This window comes from Narcine bancroftii, chromosome 5, assembly GCF_036971445.1.
Source record: "Narcine bancroftii isolate sNarBan1 chromosome 5, sNarBan1.hap1, whole genome shotgun sequence".
Taxonomy (NCBI): domain Eukaryota; kingdom Metazoa; phylum Chordata; class Chondrichthyes; order Torpediniformes; family Narcinidae; genus Narcine; species Narcine bancroftii.
Genome location: NC_091473.1, coordinates 182,384,863 through 182,410,426, shown reverse-complemented (window position 1 = coordinate 182,410,426; position 25,564 = coordinate 182,384,863). Strand labels below are relative to the sequence as shown.

The window sequence follows — 25,564 nt, the reverse complement described above, 5'->3', positions numbered from 1 at the left end:
CTTCTTCAAACCCTTTTCTTCCCACTCACAGACCACCTTCAGTAATCCCTCTGCCATCGGGGCTCTGTGATTAGTGAGGGATTGCTTAAGGTGGGACGTGAATGGGAGGGGAAGGTTGAGAATCGCTGCTCTAGACCCCATTGTGACTGAAATATTTTGCTTGAGAAAAATTGTCATTGGCCCATTTCCTTCGGAGTTTGGAAACCGAACACAGAATGAGTCAATGAGGGATGATTAAAACAGTGGCTTTCAACCTTCCCATTCACATCCCACCTAAAGCAATCCTTTACTAATCACAGAGCACGATGGCATGGGAAATACTTAAAAAGGACTGTAAGTGTAAAGAGAAAGGTTGAGAACCATTGTTTCAGTCGTCCCTCATTGACTCATTATGTGCACGGTTTCCAGACTCCAAAGGAGATGGGGCCAATGACCATTTTTCTCAGCCCGAAACGTTGGCAATATACCTCCATCGGTGCTGAAATGACCGGCCGGGATTCGGCACGCTCACTACAGTCGCTGCCTGTTGGCTTGACCTGCTTTAGATGTGACAGAATTGGCGGGGTACGAGGGGGAGGTGTGGCATTGCTTGTCAGGGAAGATATTACAGCGGTGCTGAGGCAAGATGGACTGGAGGACTCATCGCGCGAGGCTCTGTTGGTTGAACTAAAAAATAAGAAAGGTGAGGCTACAAATATAGGGGTATATTATAGGCTGCCAAAAGAGGATAGGGAACTAGAAGAGCAAATGTGCAGGGAAACAGCTGAGAAGTGTAGTAGAAATTGGGTTGTGATAGTTGGGGATTTCAATTTTCTTAACATTGATTGGGAAACAATCAGTGAGAGGGCAGGATGGCTTAGACTTTGTACAGTGTGTTCAGGATTGCTTTTTACAGCAGTAGGTTGAGGTGCCTACTAGAGGGGAGGCAGTGTTAGATCTATTGTTAGGGAACGGAATAGGGCAGATGATGGAAGTGTGCGTTGGTGAGAACTTTGGATCCAATGATCATGGGTCCTTTAGCTTCAACTTAAATATGGAAAGGGATAGGTCAGGTCCAAGGTTGAAGGTCTTCGAGTGGGGGAAGGCCAGATTTGAAGAAATGAGAAGGGATTTGAGAAAATTGTATGGGCTGATCTTTTTTCTGTAAAGGATGTAGAGGAGATTTGCAGGGTATTTAAAGAAGAGATATTGAGAGAACAGGATCTTTATGTGCCATTCAGATCAAAAGGCAAGGCCAAAAGTTCAAGGGAACTGTGGTTTTCTGGAAAAATTAGGAAGTTGGTTCTGGATAAGAGGGGGGCATTTACTAAGTTTAAGAAACAAAAAATGGATAAGATGTATGATTATCACATGGATTACAGAAAAAACCTTAAGGCAAAAAGGTATGAGGTGTCAATAGCTGATAAGGTAAAAGTGAATCCTAAGGGTTTTTACAGAGATGTGAATAGTAAACGGTGGGGGGGGGGGGGGTGGTTAAGGATAGAATAGGACCGCTGAAAAATAGGAGCGGTGAACTGTGTGAAGAACCCTATCAGATGCGAGAGATATTAAATTATTTTTTCTCATCTGTGTTCACGAAGGAAAAGGACATTGGACTATGTGAGATAAGTGAGGCAAATGGCTTAGTTATGGAAAAGATAGGGATTAGTAAAGAGAGGGTTTTGGAGCTTCCAGTGTCAGTAAAAGTGGATAAATAACTCTCCTGGTCCTGATGGGATTTTCCCCAGGACGTTAAGGGAGGTCAGGGAGCAAATAGCGAAGGCACTGTCAGTGATTTTTCAACGATCACTGGAGGAGGGTGTGGTGCCGCGGGATTGGAGGGTTGCTAATGTCATTCCATTGTTTAAAAAAGGCACGAGGTATCGGCTAAGTAATTATAGGCCTGTAAGTTTGACTTCAGTGGTAGGGAAAGTTATGGAGGGTATTCTTAGAGATGGTGTGTATAAATATCTAGATAGGCAGGGATTGATCAGGTGCACCCAGTGTGGGTTTGTGAAGGGGAAGTCATGTTTGACGAACCTTGTTGAGTTTTTTGAAGAAGTGACAAGAAAGGTGGATGAAGGTAGGGCAGTTGATGTAGTTTATCTGGATTTTAGCAAAGCTTTTGATAAGGTTATTAAAGAAGGTTCAGTCACTAAGGATTAATAGAGAAACAGTAAGATGGGTTCAGAGGTGGCTGGAGGAGAGACAGCAGAGGGTCACGGTGGACAACTGTCTGTCAGGATGGAAGCCTGTGACGAGCGGTGTGCCTCAAGGATTGGAGCTATATCCCTGTGATAGTACAGATTCTATCACCAATGTGTATATGTATATATTGTGGTGTAGGATGGAGGTGATTGGCTGAGAGCATAGCCACGCCTACTGGCCAGATCATTCTGGACTAAGCACTGGGTGAGGTGTTTCAAACCTACCTACAACTCTCTGCCCTTAGTGCTTGGCTATAAGCTCTACAGGACTCACCGGGCAGTTGCCTCCTGGTCGCTAGTTTGTAAAGGGCATAGACCCTTTTTACCAGTCGCTCGTAGAGTCCTTTCAGCACCTTCATGGCTGCGGCGTAAGTGGCTGCGTCCTGGATGCTCTCATAGACTCTCGGGGACAACATAGACATCAATACTAGTAGTTTATGGCTTCATGCTTCTGGATGCATACCCCCTTCCATGGATCATAGATGTGGTGAATCAGATCGCCCAATACTGTGCGTTCTCCACCACTGATTTGCGTTCGGCCTATCACTAGCTCCTGATCCGCCAAGAAGACTGACTTTTCATGGCTTTCGAAGTGAACGGATGGCTGTATCAATTCCTCAGGGTATCCTTTGGGGTTACGAATGGTGTCGTGGTTTTCCAGCGGGAAGTGGACAGGATGGTGGACCAGAACGGGCTAACAGCTACTTCCCCGAATCTGGACAATGTCACCATCTGTGTCCATGACACGCAGGACCATGATGCCAACCTCGAAAAAATTTTCCAGACTGCAATTCGGCTGTGTATTCCGGACCACTCGGCTTGCAATTCTAGGTTGTGTGGTGGAGGATGGGGTGGTAATGCCAGACTCTGACCACATGCGTCCCCTCATGGACTTGCCCCCCCCCCACCCAACACCCAAAAGGCATTCAGAAGCTGCATGGGTTTCTTTTCGTACTACGCCCAATGGGTTCCACACTATGCCAACAAGGCACGGACACTTATCAAGACCACCTCCTTCCCCCTGTTAACAGAAGCCAGAGCAGCCTTCGACCACATCAATCAGACATCGCCATTGCAACACTGCATGCCATCGATGAGTCCATTCCGTTCCAAGTAGAGAGCGATGCATCCGATTTTGCACTGGCGGCCACTTTGAACCAGGCCAGCTGGCCAGTAGCCTTCTTCTCCAGAACCCTCCAGGGTCCTGAGAGCCGACACTCCTCTGTCGAGGAGGCCCAGGCCATAGTCGAAGCAGTACGTTGTTAGAGACACTGGCAGGCATTTTACACTGCTGACCGACCAACGCGCGGTCTCCTTCATGTTTAGCAATACCCAACGAGGTAAGATCAAGAATGACAAAATCGCCAGGTGGAGAATCGAATTCTCCACCTTTAATTATGACATACTGTATCGGCCTGGTAAACTCAGCGACCTGCCAGATGCGCTCTCCAGGGGGACTTGCGCCAACATACAACTGGACAGGCTGCAGAGACTCCACGAGGAGCTCTGTCATCCAGGGATCACTAGGTTCGCGCATTTTGTCAAAGCTCGCAACCTGCCCTACACGGTTGAGGAGATTCGCTCCATGACCCGAGCCTTCCCAGTGTGTGCTGAGTGCGAGCCCCACTTCTTCCATCCGGAGAATGCCCACATCATCAAAGCCACCTGACCCTTTGAACGTCTAAGCGTGGACTTCAAGGGGCCCCTACCGTCGACCAACCATAACACCAACATTCTTACAGTGATCGATGAGTATTCTCGCTTCCCGTTCGCTGTGCCCTGCTTGGACACGACCGCCTCCTCAGTCATAGAGATCCTGCACAGTATCTTTGCCATCTTCGGGTACCCCAGTTACATCCACAGTGACTGGGGGTCCTCGTTTATGAGCGCCGAGCAGCGGCAGTACCTTCTGGAGCGTGGTATTGCTTTGAGCAGGTCAACCAGCAATAACCCACGCAGTAATGGGCAGGTCGAAAAAGAGAATGCCACTGTCTGGAAAGCACTTATGCTTGCCCTCCAGTCCCAAGGTCTCCCCACCTTGCACTGGCAGGACGTGCTCACTAGTGCCCTACGCTCCATCTGCTCCCTCCTATGCACTGTGACCAATGCCACCCCCCATGAAAGGATGTTCTCTTTCCCGAGGAAATTCGAATCACGGTTCCCGGTCCGGTCCTCCTGTGACATTACATCCGGTACTCAAAGAACGACCCCTTGGTTGAACGAGTGACTCGCCGGTCCACATAGTCCACATAGGTGCGAACCCGCATTATGCCTACATTGAGTACCCGGATGGGCGGGAGGACACAGTCTCGGTAAGGGACCTAGGACAAGCTAGATCAGGTGCAGCAGTGTTCCCAACCCAACCTCCTCCAACTCCTTCTCCCCTAGGTCACATGTTCAAACAGAGGGATCAGCACCACCCCACCAACTCAGGCCAGCCTGTCGACAACGCCGTTGGGGAATTGAGCGAAGCGGTGGCTGCACCCAACAAGCCCGCCATTGACATGACTCCAGCAACCCCAATCCCAGCACCATGGCGGTCACACCGGACGATCAGGCCCCCCGACCATTACAGCCCCTAACCTCCCACCAGTCCCCCCCCTTTTCTTTTTTACAGCCCTCCATTCTCCCTGGGGTCAGTTCTCAAAGAAGGGGTGAATGTGATAGTACAGATTCTATCACCAATGTGGATATATATATATATTGTGGTATAGGATAGTGGTGATTGGCTGAGAGTGTAGCCACGCCAACTGGCAGGTCTTAAAGGGTTGCTCCTAGCCAGACCCAGATCATTCTGGACTGGTCGATCTACATGTGATACGCTCCAGTCTTCTAGTTAATAAAAAGCCTTAGTTTGGATCAAAAAGCCTTTGATTCTTTCGACGTGCACTACAATCCCCTGTTGTTCATAATTTATATTAATGATTTGGATGATGGGGTGGTTAACTGGGTAAGTAAATACGATGAAAATAGGGGGAGTGGTGGATAGCGAGGAAGGTTTTCAGGGATTACAGAGGGATTTGGTTTGTCTAGAAAATTGGGCTGAAAGATGGCAGATGGAATTTAATGTAGAGAAGTGTGAGGTGCTTCATTTCGGAAAAAAAATAATTAAAATAGGACATATGTAGTAACGGGGAGGACATTGGGGAATGCACAAGAACAAAGAGATCTTGGAGTTATGGTGCAGCGTTCCTTGAAGGCCCATGTTGACAGGGTGGTTAAGAAGGCATTTGGTATGCTGGCTTTCGTAAGTCATAGCATAGAGTATAAGAGCTGAGAAGTGGTGCTGTGACTGTTTAAGGCGTTGGTGAGGCCAGGTTTGGAGTAATGTGTTCAGTTCTGGTCTCCAAATTATAGGAAGGATATAGATGAGGTGGAGAGGGTGCAGTGAAGATTTACCAGGATGTTGCCTGGCTTAAAATACCTAGAGCACAGAGAAAGATTGAAGAGGTTAGGACTTTTTATACATTGGAACGTAGACAGTTGAGAGGGGATTTGATAGAGGTGTTTAAAATTATGAAGGGAATAGATAAGACTAGATGCAAGTAGACTCTTCCCCCTGAGAGCAGGGGAGGTTGAAACAGGAGGACACAAGTTGAGGGTGAGGGGGAAAAATTGTAGGAGAATCATTAGAGGATGCTTCTTCACTCAGAGAGTGGTGGCTGAATGGAATAATCTTCCAGAAGAAATAGTTGAGGCAGTGTCAATTCTTTCATTTAAGAGGAGGCTGGATATATACATGGATTGGAGGGTTATGGGTGGAGAATAGGCAGGGGGATCTAGTGGAGTTGTTTGAGTGAACCGGCGTGGACTTGAAGGGCCGAAATGGCCTGTTTCCATGCCATAAACTGTTATATGGTTATAACACAGAAATGGAGCGGGCGACTTGGGTGGTGGCATGTGAGGGGAGGGCCGGATTAAGGCCCTGCCCAGCAATGGCTCCCCCCCAGACCCTTCCATCGTCCAACAAAATCCATTTTCTTTCAGGCCCCGCCTGAAATTAAATACAACCTATATATGGTTTATTTTCATTTAAGGTGGGGATCCCTTTTTGTGGGGCCCTGGTTCATGGTAAATCCGACACTGGGGTGGGGGGGAAGCCCTGTGGTGCCCCCATCCCTTGCTGCCCTCAGCCCGTGCTCACGGTTAATCCGGACCTGGGACGGAGCTGACAAGCAGAGAAAGCAGAAGAATGTACTTACTGGGCTGCTGGGGCGGTTTTCTTTCAACGGCCGCGTAATCTGTTTGTGAAGTCAGCTCTGTTTTCAAAAAACACAACAGAGCCTTGAGCAGGGTGGGTGGGTTGGGGGGGGGGTGGGGGTGTGCACGGCGGAAATCGATTCAAACTGTGTGGCAAGCCTGCCTGCGGGTGGTCAATGAAGCCAGATTGCAAAGCCACACGCGGGTCAATTAGGAGAATATAGGTGCGTTAAAATTGTTGCGGGAAGGCAAGGGTTGAGATTCAAGCAACAACGATTGCACTTTGCTGATGGATTTAAAACATGCCGCAGGCGCAGAGGCGATGGAATCCAGAGTGCAGAGCAAACACTTGGTTAGATTTACTCACTGTTTTCCTGACAGATCATTTTGCAATCAGTGGACTTTGTTCCAGCTTTAGACCTGAGTGAATATCACACAACAGATCGGCCACTTGTCAGCTGAACGCTCATCTCTGACATTCATGGCCATGGTGAGCACAATCAAGTTTCACCCCAACCCCTTCCCCCTCCCCGGTCCCGGGCAAAAGGATCTCCCCGTGTTTCAGTTGCAACCCCTACGTGACCGCCCGCAAGCCAGAGGTGCAACGCTCGGCATTGAGGCACTTTGAAGAAGGGCTCAGGCCCCACATATCATCACCTCTCCTTGGCGCTGAGGCACCTGCTCAGTTTGACCAGCATTTTTTTTAATCCAGTCACAATTGTTTTCAGAGCACAGAACCATAGAACATTACAGCCCGAAACAGGCCCCCCTTCAGCCCTCCTAGTCTGTGCCGAACCCTTTCTCGCCAAGGCCCGCTGAGTCTATTCTTCTGTCTAGACCTGCATCCAGTCCGCACCCCTCCCATCCATGTTCCTGTACAAATTCTTCTTAAATGTTAAAAGTGAGCCCGGCTTCGCCACCTCAGCCCGTTCCATCCTCTCTGCGTGAGCAAGTTCCCCCTGAACTTCTTCCCTCTCACCCATCCTCAGTGGGAAAAGCCAACTTACATTTACTGTCTCTCCCCCTCATCGCTTTAAATATCAAATCTCCCCTCATTCTTCTACACTCCAGGGAATAAAGTCCTCACCTCTTTAACCTTTTCCTGTAACTCAGTTCCTGAAGATCCAGTAAATCTCCTTTTACGCTGCAGTGCAGACAAACAAACTCATTCTACAAAGGCTGGTCCCAAAGGCAACGGCGCCCACCAGGTCATTTGAATTTGCAAATACGTTCCTCTCTCCCAAGTACTCTGTATCTAGCGGACACCCGGCACGAAGACGGTGGCGGACACTGTTCTCCTTCAGCCCCCCCCCCCACCCCAGGACTCATTTTAAGAAGGGGGTGAGTGTGTGGTGATACAACCACTGGACTGGTGGTGGCTGCCTGCACACTGCATGGGGTGACCCACGGTACCTGCAGGGAGGTAACCTGGGAGGTTGGCTCTGCCCACTCCCTGCCCCAAGGAAAGGCTCCTCAGGCAGGGGCAGAGCACATGGAGCCCGACGTGATACTGAACCTCATGTGCAAGTTTTAAGCTAATTTCAGCCTTCGTTGTTTGAGACTGTTTGTTCGCAGCTCAGGACATTCTAGTCTGTGCCAGGCTATAAATCTGCCCAGTCCCAATGCCCTGCATCTAATCCATGTTCCTCCTCGCCCCTCCCATCCTCTTAAATGTTCAAATCGAGCCCACATTTACCCCTTCAGCTTGTTCCACACTCCCACCGCGTGAAAAGGTCCCCCCCACTAAACATTTCCCCTTTCACCCTTGAACCCCACGTCCTCTGGTTTGTATCTCACCTGCCCTCAGTGGGGGTGAATAGCCTGCTTGCGTTTATTCCGTCTACACCCATCACTGACCATCTCTCCCCCAGATTTTTACACAATTGGCCTTGTTCCAATGAAAACCGCCTCATGCGAGTGGGCGTCACCTGAGACCCGTCTTGAATGGCAAATCTACCCCCATCCCCGGGACCTTCACTAGTTCAATTTAAATTTACAACATCAAATTAAATTTTAAACATCAATTGAAATTTAAAATTTTGATGTATTATCCTATCAACCTGTGCAGCAACCTTGAGAGATCTGTGGATTTGGACCCCCAAGGTCTCTCTGTTCCTCTGCACGGCTAATTACCCAACCACTCACCATGTTCTCTGCCTTCATGTTTGACCCTGGACCTTCAACGTCGACCACACAGTAAAATTCACTGTCAGCACACTGCAGATGTTCCTGTTTCTTGGATGATGTTCAGATGTCCCCAGAGTTGCATAAGCAACCGATCTCTGCATGAATCAGTCCCCCAAAATACAACTGGAACGCTGTACCACATCCACAGATTTCATGCTGATTCAACACATGGAATCGTAGACCATTACTGCACAAAATAGCCCATGCGGAAATATTCTGCCTCGCCCCACTGACCTGCTCCCAGACCATATCTCTCCCCATCCTTTTTAATAGACTTTCAATGCCAGAGATCGAGCTTGCATTCAACTGCCGCCACTCTCTGCGCGAAGAAATTTCCCCTTTCATCCTGAACCCAGGTCCTCTGGTTTGTATCTCACCCCAGCTCTGTGGGAAAAGCTGCTCACATTTACTCTATCCCCCTCATCGTTCTAAGCCCCTCCATCAAATCTCTCCTCCAACACTAAAATTCAATCTTGACGAACTTTTCCCTGTGTAACTCACTTCCTTGAGTCCCACCAACAACTCCTCTCTGTACTCTTCCAAGTCGCACTGATACCCTTCCTGCGGTTGTGACCAAACCCGCACCCACTGCTCCAAATATGGCCACCTACAACTTCACCATCACATCCCAACTCCCTTACATCTGACTCAATCACTGCTCCACAATGCAATATCATTCCTCCGATTCTCATGAACACCCACCACCAACGAACGGTAAATCCCGGTTGGGGGGGTGGGGGTGGTAGGGGGAATTGCAGTAGACCCGTACTCAGTGCAGGATGACTTGAGCACACTTCTTTGAAGACCACCGCTTCCGTGGAATGAACAGTGGCAAGTTCTGGTGAGCGACAGGCAACAGGATGGGGTCGGTACTGAAGACAGGGCCTCACAAACGACAGAGACTTCAGGTGGAATGGACAGGCCCTACACAGAGACACAGGGGCACACAGAAGGAGGGAGGAGTCAAGGATTTCAGACACCGAAGGGGTTTATTGGCTCTGCTCTTTACCAATCTCAGCTCATCTTCGATAGGTCACACGCTGGCAGCACCTGTGGTCGGCAGCGGGCCACGAGGGGTGGCAGACTTCAGGAAAGCAGCGGACCAGGGCATCAGTAATGGGGAGAGCACCCCCCAACCCCTCCCCCGTTGAGAAGAAGTGGCAGAGGAGACAGCTCTCGGGGGTGGCGCTCCTGTGAGCTCTGGCAGCTCTGCAGCCCCTGCCGCATGGGCCGCTGGAGACCGGCTGGCAGGGATCAGTTGTCAGGGACACCGAAGGGCTTCCTGATCGCGGCGGGGGGTTTGAACCCAGAGGCCGGAACAGGAGTCCGTACGGCCGCGGGAGGTGAACCCACGGACACTCAGTGACTCCCTCTCGCTTCTCTTTCTCTCCCCCTGAAAGGGGCGCCAGGCAACACAGATGGTGACTCTTTGTCCGCCATTTGTCGTGTAATATTACACATTCTGCGCTATTACATGACAACTCTGACACTGTACATCTCGGCTACTTATCGATTTCAGTTTATCATAGTTCAAGTTCAAGTTAATTTAACATCTGATTGTACACTGCATTCTCCGGTCCTTGGTGTAAAACACTGAAGACACAACGTACGTACAGACAAACGATACTGATGTACAGTACGCATATGCAAATATTAAAATAAATATTATCGTTAAATAAATTGTGGCGTCTCGGAGGGTCAGTGCGAGTGGTTCCTTTGGTCGTTCAGTGTTCTTCCTGCCCGTGGGAAGAAGCTGTTCCTCAGCCTGGTGGTCCGGCTCTGATCCTCCTGGATCTCTTCCCCGAATCTGAAAGACGCTGTGTGCAGAGTGGAAGGGGGTCCTCGACAATTTTGTGTGCTCTCTTCCAACAACGATCCCGGTCGACCATGTTGGCGGAGGTGCAGGGCGATCTCGGTGACCCTCGCTGCTGTGGGCTGGGTGGAAGGGGTGTGCCCCCTCTTCGGATGACGATCCCGGTAGAGATCACGTCACTGGGAGGGATCCTCTCTGCCACTCCTACTCCTGTGGATCAACCGCCGAGCGGTTTCTCTTCAGCAACCGTCCCATGCTGTGATTTAGCCGGCCAGGTCGACAGGATGGTGGCCTGCCCCAGTCTTCGCTGTGGTGCCTCTGGACCAGTGAAGGGATGCCATGCCTCCTGCACATCTGTAACCCTCTAGTTTTCTTCCATCCGTTTGCCTGTCTGAAAGTCTTATAAATGTCCCCCGTTGTACCATTCTCCACCACCACCCCTGGCAATGCATTCCAGGCCCCTTCTACCCTCTGTGTAAAAGAATTTTCCCCTTGACATCTCCCCTAAACTTTCTTCACCTTGTACAGATGATCTCTGCTGTTTGCTACTCCCGCCCTAGGAAGCTGCTGGCCGTCCACCTCTCAGAATCCTGTACACCTCTACTAAGTCACCTCAGAGAAGGTTTACAAGAAAGATACCAGGAATGAAAGGGTTAACATATGAGGACCGTTTGCCATCTCTTGGACTGTACTCATTGGGAGTACCAAAGGATGGGGGGGGGGGTGTTACAGCACCAGCGATCGGGACTTGGGGGGGGGTCCAAATACTGTGCTGCCTGCAAGGGGTTTGTATGTTCTCCCCCACCCCCCTGTGTCTGTGTGGGGTTTCCCAAGGAGGGGGACTCCGGTTTCCTCCCCCTGTTTGAAATGCACCGGGGTCGTAAGTTAATTGGGTGCAATTGGGCGGCACCAGCTTGTGGGCCAAAAGGGCCAGTTACCGCGCTGTATGTCTAAATTTTTTTTAAAAATTCAAATGCTGGAAGGCTTGGACAGATGTGGCCAAGGATGTTTCCCCACCATCGGGGAAGAGGGCACAACTTCAGGGCAAAAGGGTGACAACTTGAAACAGAGAGGTGAAGGCATTTCGTCAGAGGGGCGCGAGTCTGTGGAACCTGTTGCCGCGGGCGGCTGCAGAAGGGAGGTCGTTGGGTGTAGAGATTTGATGAGTCAAGGCATCAAGGGTTACGGGGGGGGGGGTGGGTGGGGGGATGGAAGGCCGGGCAGTGGGGCTGAGTGGGTGGACAGATCAGCTCATGATAGAATGGTAGGCAGACTCGATGGGGGCTCCTACATTTTGCAACCTCGTGAAGCCACAGAATTATTTTCAGGAGACTCGGGGCAGATCTTTTAAAACACCAAGATACCAGGAAGACAGATATTCAGCCAGAACACAACAGGAAACAGGAAACTTCTGGATGCAACTGGTGTGTGTTAGAAGGTTGAGCGCGAAGGCAGAGGATGCAGCTGATGGGACATTTCTTAACAGCGATGGGGTAACTGAGAGGGATCCAGGCCCATAAGATCCCTCAGGATTGCCACACGTTTCTAGGGCAGTTAAGAAGGCCTACAGTGGGTTGGCTTTCATTTATCAGGGGGATAAATGCCCAGCCTTCAAGAAGTGGCATTTCAAGCCTGTATGTGCTCTGATCTCTGAATTTTCTCCAAAGGCTACGAGGTGATGGGCACCTCCCATAAGCTCCACTGAAACCCCACGTGGAATATCTGGTCACCTCATTACAGGAGGGATGTGGAAGCAATGGGGAGGGGATTTACCAGGGCGTTGCCTGGACTGGAGAACAGGCTTTAGCAGAGCTTGGGGTGGGGGGCTTCTCTTTGGAGCGAAGAAGGTGGGTGACTTCATAGAGGTCAACAAGATTCTGAGAGGCACCGTTTCCTAGGGCGGACAAGGTGAACCACACAGAGAGGTGGGGGGCCTGGAATGTGTTGCCGGGGTTGGGGCCGAGGGACATTTCAAAGACTCTTCGACAGGCAGAGATAGAAGAGAGTTACAGATGTGAGGGAGGGAAGGGCAAGGAGAGTAAATGTCAGTGGGGAGGGGTGAGACCGGTTTACATTGCAAGAGATGGGCAGGGAAGGGTTGACACCGGTGAGGATAGTTGGGGAAAAGTTAGATGGGTTTACATGGGGTCCGATAGGGAGAACTGTCACTGCAATGGGAGGCCTGGTGGTGTGGACCCGCAGAGAGCAGGGAACGGAGACAGAGTGCTTCTGCAGGATCCAACCGCCCGGGTTGACCGCTGTCTGCTCCATCCACACTTTAACTGGCTGGTTAAAGGAGCTGACGGTGGTTTTATTTAAAATCCTCTGACCATGGGTCTGGGCCCAAGATGACAGTGGCCTCGAGGGGGTGCAGGGCGCCATGAGACGGGGAGACCCACACCCCCTGCTTGGGGAGGAGAAGCCGAGGAGCCGACCCACGGGGGCGGTGACCGTGGCGGTGCAAAGCAGGCGACTCGAGGCAAGGGCGCCCACAGTCGAGGGACTCGCACTGGGCACCCCCCCCCACCCAGCGGCCCCACTCGTGAACCGGAGAAGTGGCACTCGATTTTCCGACCGGGCAGCCACTTCTCCGTCCTCCCTTACATTTCCCCTGCCAGCTCTCCATCCACTTCCCTCCCTCCCTTCTCTCCCACCTTTGAGACCTGTGGGGCCCCTCCCCCTCTCATTTCGTTCGGGCACCCACCGACAATTTTCCACACCCAGCTGAAGCGCACAAGCCTGAAACGTCAGTTGCGTGTCTTTATCTTTGCTACATAAAGGACACGCTGTTTGACCTGCTGGGTTTCTCCAGCCTTGGTTTTTTTACATTAACCACGGGGCCTGCAGACGTTCATGTTTCACACTGCAACTGATGAGAGGGAGGGAGGGAAAGAGGAGAGGGAGGGAGAGAGAGGAGAGGGAGGGAGGGAGGGAGGTGGGAGAGAGGGGAGAAAATGATCTCATGTGATACGAACTGTGTTAACAAAGGACGTTTGTTGGAGTCGATGGGGGGGGTTGGGGAACTCAGTCATTGGCTGGTTGTTGTCCAAGTGCCCATAATTCACTGATGCCTGACGGTGGAAAATTAAGGGTCAGTCAAGTAAAGGGGGGGATCTGACCCGGGGTGGCGTGGGGGGGGAGGGAAATGCTGCAGCTGAGTGAGGGCCGACCCAAAATAAAGGCAGTCGCAGACTGAGAGGGCGGCTGGAGCAGGGGAAAGGAGGGAGACGGGGGTGGGTGAGGGGGGGCGAATGCAGGCTGGAGAAACTCAGTTGGTGACACTGCTTCGAACGGAGAACCGCCGCAGATTGGAGGAACAACGCCCTGGCTTCTGCTCGGGCTCCCTCCGGCCGGGTGGCGTTAACACAGATTTCTCCAGGGGTTCTGCTAGGCCCCCAGCCATCACCCTTCCCCCTATACTCCTTTCCTACTGATTCCCGTCCCCCTTATATCTCTCTCCCTATCCCCCTCCCCAATCTCTCTTTCCCCACCCCATCTCTCTCTCCCTATCCCCCTCTCCGAAACTCTATCTCTTCCCCACCCCTAATCTCTCTTTCCCCAATCCCCCATCTCCTTTCCCTACCCCCTAATCTTTCCCCAATCCTCCTCTCCTTTCCCCACCCCCTAATTTCTCTCTTTCCCCAATCCCCCATCTCCTTTCCCTACCCCCTAATCTTTCCCCAATCCCCCTCTCCTTTCCCCACCCCCTAATCTCTCTCTTTCCCCACCCCCCAATCACTCTTTCCCCAATCCCCCATCTCCTTTCCCCACCCCTAATCTCTTTCCCCAATCCCCCATCTCTCTCTTTCCCCAATCCCCCATCTCTCTCTTTCCCCAATCCCCCATCTCTCTCTTTCCCCAATCCCCCATCTCTCTCTTTCCCCAATCCCCCATCTCTCTCTTTCCCCAATCCCCCATCTCTCTCTTTCCCCAATCCCCCATCTCTCTCTTTCCCCAATCCCCCATCTCCTTTTCTCACCCCCAATCTCTTTCCCCAATCCCCCTCTCCTTTCCCCACCCCCTAATCTCTCTCTTTCCCCACCCCTAATCTCTCTTTCCCCACCCCTAATCTCTCTTTCCCCACCCCATCTCTCTCTCCCTATCCCCCTCTCCGAAACTCTATCTCTTCCCCACCCCCTAATCTCTCTTTCCCCAATCCCCCATCTCCTTTCCCTACCCCCTAATCTTTCCCCAATCCTCCTCTCCTTTCCCCACCCCCTAATTTCTCTCTTTCCCCAATCCCCCATCTCCTTTCCCTACCCCCTAATCTTTCCCAATCCCCCTCTCCTTTCCCCACCCCTAATCTCTCTCTTTCCCCATCCCCTAATCACTCTTTCCCCAATCCCCCATCTCCTTTCCCCACCCCTAATCTCTTTCCCTAATCCCCCATAACTCTTTCCCCAATCCCCCATAACTCTTTCCCCAATCCCCCATCTCTCTTTCCCCAATCCCCCATCTCTCTCTTTCCCCAATCCCCCATCTCCTTTTCTCACCCCCAATCTCTTTCCCCAAACCCCCTCTCCTTTCCTCACCCCTAATCTCTCTTTCCCCAATCCCCCATCTTTCCCCACCCCCTAATTTCTCTCTTTCCCCTATTCCCCCTTCTCCTTTCCTCCAGGTCCCCACCCCTCGTCTCTCTCTCTCTCTCTCTCTCCCATTCCTCCAGCTCCCCATCCCTTGTCTCCGTCTCTTTTCCTATCTCCAGCTTTGTATTCACAGAGCCACCCCCTTCCCCTGATCAAACCTCATCTTCCCCCTCTCGCCTCTCCTCTCCATGCCCACCTGCGCTCTCCTGCTCTGTTGGCTTGCGCTCCTCCTCTGGCCCCTTCTTCCCACCTGCCCTCCCGGCCTTTTTTGATCAGATGCCTGACTGCTTGAAGGAGGCCTCAGGCCTATAATGTTAGTGATAGATCTTCCCCTCCTCTGGAAGCTGCGAAACCTGCTGGAATCCTCTGGCATTTACACTACAATCACAGACTTCTGTGTTTCAAAACCGAACTGGAGGAGGGCGTTTTTAAACTCCCGTGGCCACGATGGCAGTGCCTGTGCTGGTCAGTGGACCACGAGGGGAGCAGCAGTCTGGCACAAGGCATCAGAAACGGGGAGGACACCCCCCCAACCAGAAACAGAGGATACGACCCCATAGGGAAGGGGGCGGACCAGTGGGGGGGAGGGGGGGGCGGGGGGTGGGAGAAAGGGCTGCATGCACGGAGCAATCGTGGAGGGGCTTCTCTGCTGCTCAGCATTCTGGGAAGTCAGGTCTGCCATCACTTTTATGCCCCACTGTCTTCACAAATGGTGGGCTCTGTCGCTACCAACTTTCCCACGCAATTTACAAATAGCCCGCTATTGCTATTTATTTCCCCATCTCTTCCCCCGCTGCGACTTTCCCCTCATGGCAAAATTTATACCTTAAATTTAACCTTTTCTTCCTTCACATTCCTGCACTCATGCAGAAACCTGGGTTACTTCCATCCCAGAATCCAGTTGCCCGTTCGACACTTGCCTGACTGCAACACCGGGGACAGTGCTAGAGGTGGAGGCCACCCATCCCTGGCGAGGTTGGACGCTGGCGTTGAGAAGATTTTGCTTTCACATGAGCCATTTTTTGGCCCATTGGCCGTTGATTCCTGGGACCACTTGCAAGTGTGAAAGGGGCTTCTATCTGTATATATCGATATCTCCCTCTCCCTTGCTTGATGTCTGTCCCTCTCCCTATCGCTCCCCTCTTCCTCCCTGAGCTCATAGAAATCTGAGTATTATTCCAAAACCCCAATGGCCAGCTGGATGTGGAATAAGCAGAAAGCTTGTTCCTCTTTGATAAAATCGGATCATTCACATAGGTCAACTGGAAAAAAAACCTCCCCTGTAATTGGAACCTAGTCTCGGGCATTGGGCACCAACGAGGAGAGGCGTGCAAGGAATAAAATCCAAAATTCTGACATAAAACACCATAGCACAGTACAGGCCCTTCGGCCCTCAATGTTGTGCCAACCCATATATTCCTTAAAAAAAAGACCTAACCCCGTAACCCTCTTTTTCTTCTATCCATGTGTCTGTGTCTTCTAAATGCCCCCAATTCAGCCTCCACCAGCATCCCTGGCAAGACATTCCAGGCCTCCACCACTTACCCTTGATGTCTCCCCCAAACTTCCTTCAATATGTACGGTTGTCCTCTGCCGTTTGCTCTTCCCGCCCCGGGAAACAGACCCTGCCCACCCTATCTCTTCCTCTCAGAATCTTGTTGACCTCTAATGAAGCTTCCTCTCGTCCTTCTACGCTCCCTCTGTCCCTGCAACTTTTTTATCCAGGTGCCTGGCCGCTTTTGAGGGGAAAGGCCCAGGCACGAAATGTCGGGAATACCTCCAGCGTTCCTGTGGTCTCAATACAATCACTGCACCTGTCTACGTTTCACCCTGGACACCACCACACCGGCCACGCATTCCAGGCACCCACCACGGCCTGTGTTAAAAAGAAACTTACCTCTGACGTTCTCCACCCCCCCCCCCTCAAATTTCCCTCCTGTCACCTGGTACAGACATCCTCTGGTGTTTGCTAGTGCCACCCTGGGAAAAAGCCCCTGGCCGTTTCCCCCCCTCTCCATCTACGCCTCTCGTCATCTTGTAGACTCTCACCCTTCTTCACTCTAAAGGTTAAAACCCCCAATGTAAAAAAGAAATTGCAAAACTCTGTTGGAACAGGAACTCGCGGGAACCTCTTGAGAGGGTCCATAGGCCTTCTCGCCATCGGAGACACTGTCAGCAGATGGGGAGGTCGCTTCGCCCAGCGCCTCTGCTCTGTCTGAATCTGCCGCTAATTTCAGGCCTCCCTCCTGTGCTTACCCGTCTGCCCGCAGCCCCGTGCGCCGTCCCGCAGGCTGGAGGGGCAGCACCCGATATTTTCCCATCCGGGGCGCCCCCCCCTCCCCAACCACATGGCCTCCCACTGAACCTGCTCGCCTCTTCTTCCCCCAACCACTGTCCCCCAATCCTGTCCTTCCCCACTCCTTTATCTGCCTATCATCTCCTGCCTTTCCCAACCCCCCCCCCCACTCATTCATTCGGGCGCCTGCCGGCATTTTGTCACTCTCTGACGAAAGGCTCAAGCCCGAAACATCGGTTTTGTATCTTCACTACATAAAGGACACTTTACAAATTTGGCGTTTTTACTTCAACTGCAGTGTCTGCAGAATTTTGTGACTTGAAGTCTGTTAGGTCTGCTTTGTTCATGAATGAGTGAGACAAACACCAGACTGAGTCGAAATCAGGGTTCTTTGTTCTTTATTACCGGATTGTAACACTTGCAACTAAACATGTTAGTCGGAGAATGCATTCTGCCGTTATCAGCAAAATGGTGATTTTTTATACCCTTGGATACGTGCTTAGAACATCATCATATCATTACTTGTCCAATGACTAAAACTGTTGCTATCCTTTCCCTGCTAGCTTCCTGCCTCTCAATCCATCAATGTCTCTCTTATCTTGTAAGTACAAGGATGCATTCACATCTTGTTACAGCCCTGTACAGGGTAACTCCTTACACATTCCCATCTCATGATGTTTTACCTTACAAGTCACATGATGCATTTGGAACACACAGTGAGAACATTGTGGTGTGAATTCACTTCCCCTTTTAATTTACAGAAGTTTATTTCAACAATCACAAAAGTGCCAAACTATATCCACAATTTACCATCATTGGAAATTTACCATCAACAACAAATCAATTCCCCTCCTTTGTTGAGAGCAAAGTTACTGCAGATTCGATCAACTACATATTTTCCAATCCAAAGACAATTCACTGCCGCCTTCCCCCCTTCCCTCACACATAGTGTCCCATGAAGGGAGGAGTGCAGGGGGACTATTGACGGAGGGGAAGGTAGACACAGACGCTGAACCACGGATGATGTGAATCGCCACCACAGGTTAGTGCGACAAAGGCCCAGAAATTTGGATGCCTCAGAAGGTAAAGTTTGTGTAAAACGCTTTTACCTCTTGCCACATTTCTTGTACATGAACCACACTAATCCAGATAAACACAGGAGTCCAGCAACAGCGCCGATCACAATCCCCACAATCGCACCAGTAGAAAGAGACGGGGTCAATAATTCTTTTTCTGAAGGAGAGAGAAATGGTGTCAGGCGATGGACGAAAATGTTAACAAAATGAAGAAAACAGGTGCAACACGAGGCCTACAGTAAAACCTCTAGTATCCGGCACGCATGGTTGGGGGAGGGAACACTTGGTGGATGCCGGATAAGCACGTTTTCTGGTTGCTTGAGACAATGCCTGACTGATACACCAGCATCAAGTGTAAAGGAATTTTAAAAATAATTAACATTGTCGTCCTTAATTCTGCAAAGATCACTTTAATCAGGTAATTCTCGTAACTTGGCAAAATTTAGATTTGAACCACGCCGTAACAGCATTGTGCTAACTGTGCCACAGCTGTAATTAACTGCCCCTCCCCCAGATTTATAGATAGTGCTTTAATAATGCACTAAATATAGACTAAAAAAGTAAAACGCAAGAGTCTGCTGGCCCCGTGGTTGAAGTAAAAACACAAAATGGTGGAGAAACTCAGCAGGTCCTTTATTCAGCAAAAGGTAAAGATAAAGAACCGACGTTTCGGGCTTGAGCCCTTCGTCCAGGTGTGGACAAAACATAGGCAGGCGCCCAAACAAAATGGTGGTGGGGGGCAGGGGGAGGAGCCCAGTCCCACAGCCAGGATAGGTGGAGAAGGGAGGGAGGGCATAGCAGCAAATGGGGGGGGGGGGGGGGAATGGATCTGTAACTGGAGAGGGAAAGGGGATGGGGCAGAGAGCTGGAGGAAAGGAGATGGAGGGATGGGGAAGGGAGGGAGAGGGCGAGCAGAAACCGGGGAAGTCGCCGTCCAGTCGGAGAGCGGCCGGACGGGAAAAAACCGAGTGTCACTCCTCCAATTTACGGGGTGGTCTTGGTAGGATGGGACAAGGCCTTGGACAGGCGTGTGACCACGAGGGTGGGGCGCGGAGTGGAAGGGGTTGGCCACTGGGAGATCCCCATTGATGCGGAGAGAGATCGCTTGGTTATATACCTTTATCATTGCTGTATAACATGCACATTTTGACCTGCTGAGTTCTCTCCAGCGATGCATTTTACTAATGAAGACACTTACTAAGCAGGGACAAGGAGCCACTTGAAGAGAGTCTCCCCCATGGCGAGTGGCATCAACCCGCTCTTCGTCCTGGGCGGCGCCAGCACCATTTCACCCAAATACCTGCTACGAGCAAAGCCCTGACCAAGGCCCTCCCTCCACTGGCTGGATATTTGTTCCAGTCCTCACCAAAGGGTTACATGTTACTTCAGAGAACTTTTTAAAAAAAAACAATTTTAAATTTTAATCATTTTATTTATTTATTGCAATTTTTTAAGTATCTATTTCCCTTGATTTTTTTTTCAGGTTTGTCAGAGAAAGTACGCGACATCACATACAACCCTGAGATTCCTGTCTCCTGCGGGCATGACAGAATTACACTAATTGATAGTGCAAAAAAAAACTGTACACACGTTTAAAGAAACAGAGATCTGTAAGCAAATAACAAATGTAAACAAACTGACTGTGCAATACGGAGAGAACAAGAAGAAAATCAATCAAATGCACAAGTCAGAGTCTGTAAACAAGGCCCTGATGGAGTTTGTCTGATGGTGGAGGAGGGAGCAGTTGTTCCTGAACCTGGTGGTGCAAGACCTGTGGCACCGACAACTCTTTCCTGACAGCCTCAAAACCACAGGTTTCATGAGAATGAATTCAAAATTTAACCAGTTAAACAGGAAAGTCTGTAGATATTGTCAAATAAGTTTACACAAAACACAAAGAGAAACACAACAAGTCACACAGCATCCTTTGTGTATCAAAGATTAAGGTACATAACCAACTTTCCGGGGCTGAGGCTCTCTTCAAGGGCAAATGGTTCCATTTATTGTTGGCCAACATAAGGGAATTCTAGTTGAATTAAGGTGAGGACTCACTTTAATCTCTAAATAACATTGCATATTCTTTCTTCTTTGGCTTGGCTTCGCGGACGAAGATTTATGGAGGGGGTAAAAAGTCCACGTCAGCTGCAGGCTCGTTTGTGGCTGACAAGTCCGATGCGGGACAGGCAGACACGGTTGCAGCGGTTGCAGGGGAAAATTGGTTGTGACAGGGCAAAACAGATACAACTTACCAAACGCTATCTCCCATTTTTAACGTCTCAGGCCCCTTTCGCACTTGCCAGTGATCCCGGGAATCAATCGCCAATCGGGCTTTCAAAGTGCCAAGTGTGAAAGCAAAATCAGCTCAACGCCGGCGACAGGTGACGTCGCCTCATGCTGGGGACTGACGGCCTCGACCCCCCCCCCCACCAACACCCCTAGTACAATCCCCAGTGTCTACAGACGCCTGAGTTGCAATCAGGCAAGTGCGAAACGGGTAAATGCACCCAGTCGAACAGTCTGAACCCCAGAGGGGGGGGGGGAGGGGGGAAGAGGGAAAATGGCTCCTTGGAGGTGTGAAAGCATTCAGCGTCCTGGATAGGAGTGGTCTAGTGTCAAAGGCCAAACCTCCGTTCCTATCCCGGGATGCTGAACGGTGGACTTAGTGGGACGCAAGCGTGAAAGGGGCTTGAGTTCCACTTGAATACAAGATTCATAGAACATAGACCATGAAAGTACAGGCCCTTCGGCCCTCAAGGCTGTGGCAACCCATATTTCACCCTTCCCTCTCTCACTCTCTATTTCTCTTGCAGCCCTGTGTCTAAGGGTCTTTTAAACACCCCGACTGCACCAGCCTCCATCCCACTTGTTCGCCAACCAATGATGTGGACATTTTGGGCGTTACCCCCCTCCCCGGTCTTGTGCCCTGCGCCCTCCTCTCTAGCTCCCGTCCGCACTCACTGTGGCCCCGACTTTAACCACACGCACACTGTGGCTCCTCCCTCCTTCAGTTGGTCGGGAGAAGGCTTCGCTTCTTTCCCTACACACCGGCACAAGTTGAAAGCACAAATTTACCAAACTATAGAAGACGCTGTAATTCCAAGACAAAACAGTGGAAATATTGGAAAGCTTTCAGCAGGTCGAGCAGCCTCGGTGGAGAACCAAGCGGTTTCACATGTCAGGTCAAAGATCCCGCGTCAGAATCTTTGAGGAACCCCATCGTAAAAACACTGAAGTACTGGAGGAACTTAACAGGTCAGCCAGATAAATATTGGAGACATTTTGGGCCTGAGGCCTTTGTCAGGGTGTGAGGGAAAAAGCAGGCTGGCATCTGAATAAAAAGGCCAGGATGGGGGAGGGAGGGGAGAAGGGGCGGGGGGAGGAGCACAGGCTGACAGGCTGGGGGTAGACATGGATAGGATGGCAGGAGAGGAAAGGTGAGAATTGGTCAGGGAGATGGGACTGGAGAGCTGGGGCAACGGAGACAGGGGGATGGGGAAAGGGGAGAGAGTGATAGAGTGTGTGTGTGAGAGAGAGAACATATACATAGAGGCCATGACTTTTCTCCCTGGTGTCACCAGGAAGGAGGTGCAGGAGCCCCAACATCACAAAAACAGCTTCAGCCGCACCCCTCCTCCCCCGGCCATCAGATTCTGAATGGACAACGAACCATCAGACACAACCTCACTCCTTATCTCTCTTTGCACTAATTATTCATTTTTAAATCTTGTATTTAAGGGACCGTGCTCTACCGCAGCGCAAAACAACAAACTTTGTGGCGCACGTTCGGGACAGTAAACCGCATTCTGATTGTGGAACCACCCTACCCCCAACACTGTTTTGGAGGGTGGGAGGAAATCAGAGCACTTGTGGGTGGGGTGGGGGGGGGTGAGGAGGGGAAACCGGTGCAGGACATAGGGAAAACGTACAAACTCTGGGCAGACAGTGTCGGAATTCGAACCCTGGGGATAAGAGGGTTGAGCTAACCATCGATGAAAACGTTACGAAACTGATCCACGTGGAACGCAGTGGAAGACGTTTACTCACCTCGCAGTGTTATTTCGACAATTTGATTCATACTCTTCTTGGTTCTGGAGTTCTTGACCTGACAAGTGTAATTCCCACGGTCAACCGCTTGTAATGACCTGATGGTAAATGCCTGACCTGACTGCAGTTTATTTGTCCCAAGGAACCAGAAAAATTCACCAATGGGAACTGAGAGCGCAGAGCAGGTTACTGTGACCCTCGAACCAATATCGGCCACAACTGGACCCTGCGGTTCAATTCGGACGTTCTCTGGTCCATCTACAAACAGAAATCGAGATGGTCTGTCGATTCTGTGATCGCAAACACATGTGCAAACTAATAGAAATAGGGGACATTACACCACAGAAAATAGGCCCTTCGGCCTTGTGCTGGACTGTTACTCTGCCGCTTCTCACCGATCTGCGCCCGCGCTGAACCCGCGTTCACTGCCTCGGCTGGCAGCTCGTTCCACTCTCCCACCACTCTGTGTGGGAAGAGGTTCCCCCTAAACTTATCCCCTTTCACCCTTAACCCACGTCCTCTGGTTTGTGTCTCACCCACCCTCAGCAGGAAAAGCCGACCTACATTTACTCTGTCTCTCCCCCTCGTCATTTTAAATTCCTCTATCAAATCTCCCCTCGTTCTTCTACGCTCCAGGGAATAAAGTCCTGGCCTATTGAACCTTTCCCTGTGACTCACTTCCTGATCTGGGCAACATCCCAGTAAATCTTTCTGCCCTCTTTCAATCTTATTGAGATCTCTCCTGTAGTTCAGTGACCAAAACTACACACAATGCTCCAAATATGGCCTCAAGTAGACACACTGGAGGAACTCAGCTGGTCTCTTCAGCATCTATAGGAGACAAAGATATGTTTCAGGCCTGTGCCCCTTCTTCCTTGTTAAATAAGCCCCCCTGTCACCTTCTGCACAGACATGATAAATTCTCCCGAGACCCCAATCACATCCAATTAACACCTTTTGTTGGTCTGGATTCCTCCTCTCCACCCCCCCACCCTTGTTTGAATTCGGAGACTTTCTGATACGTCCTGTTTCTGCCTTTTCCACTTATTCCTTGAAGGAGGGCTCAGGCCCAAAATGTCGGCAACGTATCTTTGTCTCCTATGGACAGTGAAAGGACCAGCTGCGTTCCTCCAGCATTTCCCGGTTCACTGCAATCACAGTGTCTGCCCCCATTGCGCTTCGCTCCAAATTTCTGCGTCACCGAAGGTCCTGTACAATGACAACACCCCAAACTCAATAAAAAGCACAACGCTGGATAAACTCAGCGGGTCACCCTGAGTTAAGCTGAAGGCCAACTCTTTGATCTGCTGACTTTCTCCAGCATTGCGGTTTTTCTTTGCTTCAACCACGGTGTCCGCAGACTTTCGCGTTTTGCTCCTGTACTCAATGAGTGCCAACATGCCAAAAGCTCTTGTTACGACCCTGTCCACCTGAGGCGCCACTTTCAGGGAATTGTGCGTTCCCAGATCCCTCTGTTCTACCGCACTCCTCAGTGCCCGACCGTTCACCGCGGACGTCCTTTCTTGGATCGTCCTTCCGAAATGCCACACCTTGCACTTGTCTGCATTAAACACCATCTGCCATTTTGCAGCCCACTTTTCCAGCTGGTCCAGACCCTTAAAATTCTTCCTCGCTATCCACGACGCTCCCCCCCCACCACCCCCAGTCTAAGTGTCATCTACTCTCAAACTACCTCAATACTTACAGTTAACTTTCAAGATGGTCTCTGCACTGCTTTTGCTGATGTCATTGCCTACGGTGCATTTATAGGTTCCCGTTTCATTTCTATTAACGTGGCTTATTGTCAGATGACGAGATGCTGGAGATATTAATATCCTGTCATTTGCCTGGATGGACTGGTCATTTTTGAACCACATCCGTGTCTGCACAGTGCCCTGAGCATCACAAGTGAGAAGTATTGTATCCTCGTTTTCCACTGGATTTGAATTGTTGAGTGTTACAGTGACATTAGACACAGGCTCTGAAAATATAACGGGAGAGTGAAATAGAGTTACTCCTTTTTGCAATGGTTTAATCATATCAGCTGGGCATATATTCACCAGGTCAAGACTTGATCTTGGCCGTCAGGAGGACCAGGAACGACCACCCTCCGCTACACATCAACAACTCTGCGGTGGAGAGAGTGGAGACACCAAGTTCCTTGGAGTTCACTTAACTAGTGACCTATCGTGGACGCTTGAAATCTCCTCGGTTGTCAGGAAGGTGCAACAACAACTGCACCTCCTGAGAAGACTGAGGTCGGCAAGGCCTCTGGCCACCATCGTGTCAACCGCCTACAGGGGCCTCTATCGAGAGCGAGCTGGCCGGCTGCGTCAGTGCAGGCACGGTCACTGCAGAGAAATGGATTGGAGGTTAGTCCACAGGACTGTAAGAGAGGCAGAGAGAATCACTGGGGTGTCCCTCCCACCCCCATCGATGTGATCTGAAGAGGGCTCCCTTTCAGCTGCTCCCAACAGGGGAAGAGATACAGGGGTGTCAGAGCCGGCACCACCAGGCTGAGGAATAGTTTCTTCCCACGGGCAGTGAGAACGCTGAACAACCAGAGGAACGGCACAAACTGACCCTCTGAGACTCTCATATTCACGAAACAATATTTATTTGTACTTATGAATCTCGTCTGTACATGTGTTCTGTCTGAGTGTGTGTCTGAGTGTTTTTGCACCGAAGACTGGAGAACGCTGTTTCGTCTGGTTGTACTCAGATGCCAATAAACTTGAATGGGTATTGAACCTAAGAATGCAGAGGGTTTGTCAGTGCCCTGTGGGAGTACCATACAAGAGAATATATTTGTCACAGTTTACATGACCCCTGTCTATTAAGTTTCTGGCGAACTTATCAGGTCACTCAGGAGGTGTTGAAAGGCAGAGTCGATGTAGAAAGGTTGCTTTCCCCATGGTGGGAGAGACCGGGACAAGAGGGCACAACTTCAGGATTGAAGGGCATCTGCTCAGAACAGAGATGTGGAGAAATTACCTTCAGCCAGAGGGCGGTGAATCCTATTACGACTTTTTAAACTGCATTGCCAGGAAAACCGTGGCAAAAATTAATGTCACAACTGACCATTGCCGGGAAAACCGTGGCAAAAACTAATGTCACAACTAACCATGTGGTCATTCATACAGGGTACCCTTTAAGACTGAAACAGTCCGGGGGGG

At 50.6% G+C, this 25,564-nt stretch overlaps 1 protein-coding gene across 1 annotated transcript in view; it reads right to left on the bottom strand.

The window, feature by feature from the left end:
* The window catches only part of LOC138765380 (uncharacterized), a 118,269-nt gene that overhangs the window by 76,886 nt on the left and 15,819 nt on the right, over positions 1-25,564 (bottom strand). Inside the window, exons 6-10 of the mRNA XM_069942421.1 lie at positions 24,094-24,369; positions 22,389-22,646; positions 18,378-18,501; positions 6,754-6,806; positions 6,389-6,445 (exon numbers count right to left, since the gene is read on the bottom strand). Of these exons, the coding sequence (XP_069798522.1) occupies positions 6,389-6,445; positions 6,754-6,806; positions 18,378-18,501; positions 22,389-22,646; positions 24,094-24,369 (768 nt within the window). The remainder of the gene's footprint in view (positions 1-6,388; positions 6,446-6,753; positions 6,807-18,377; positions 18,502-22,388; positions 22,647-24,093; positions 24,370-25,564) is intronic.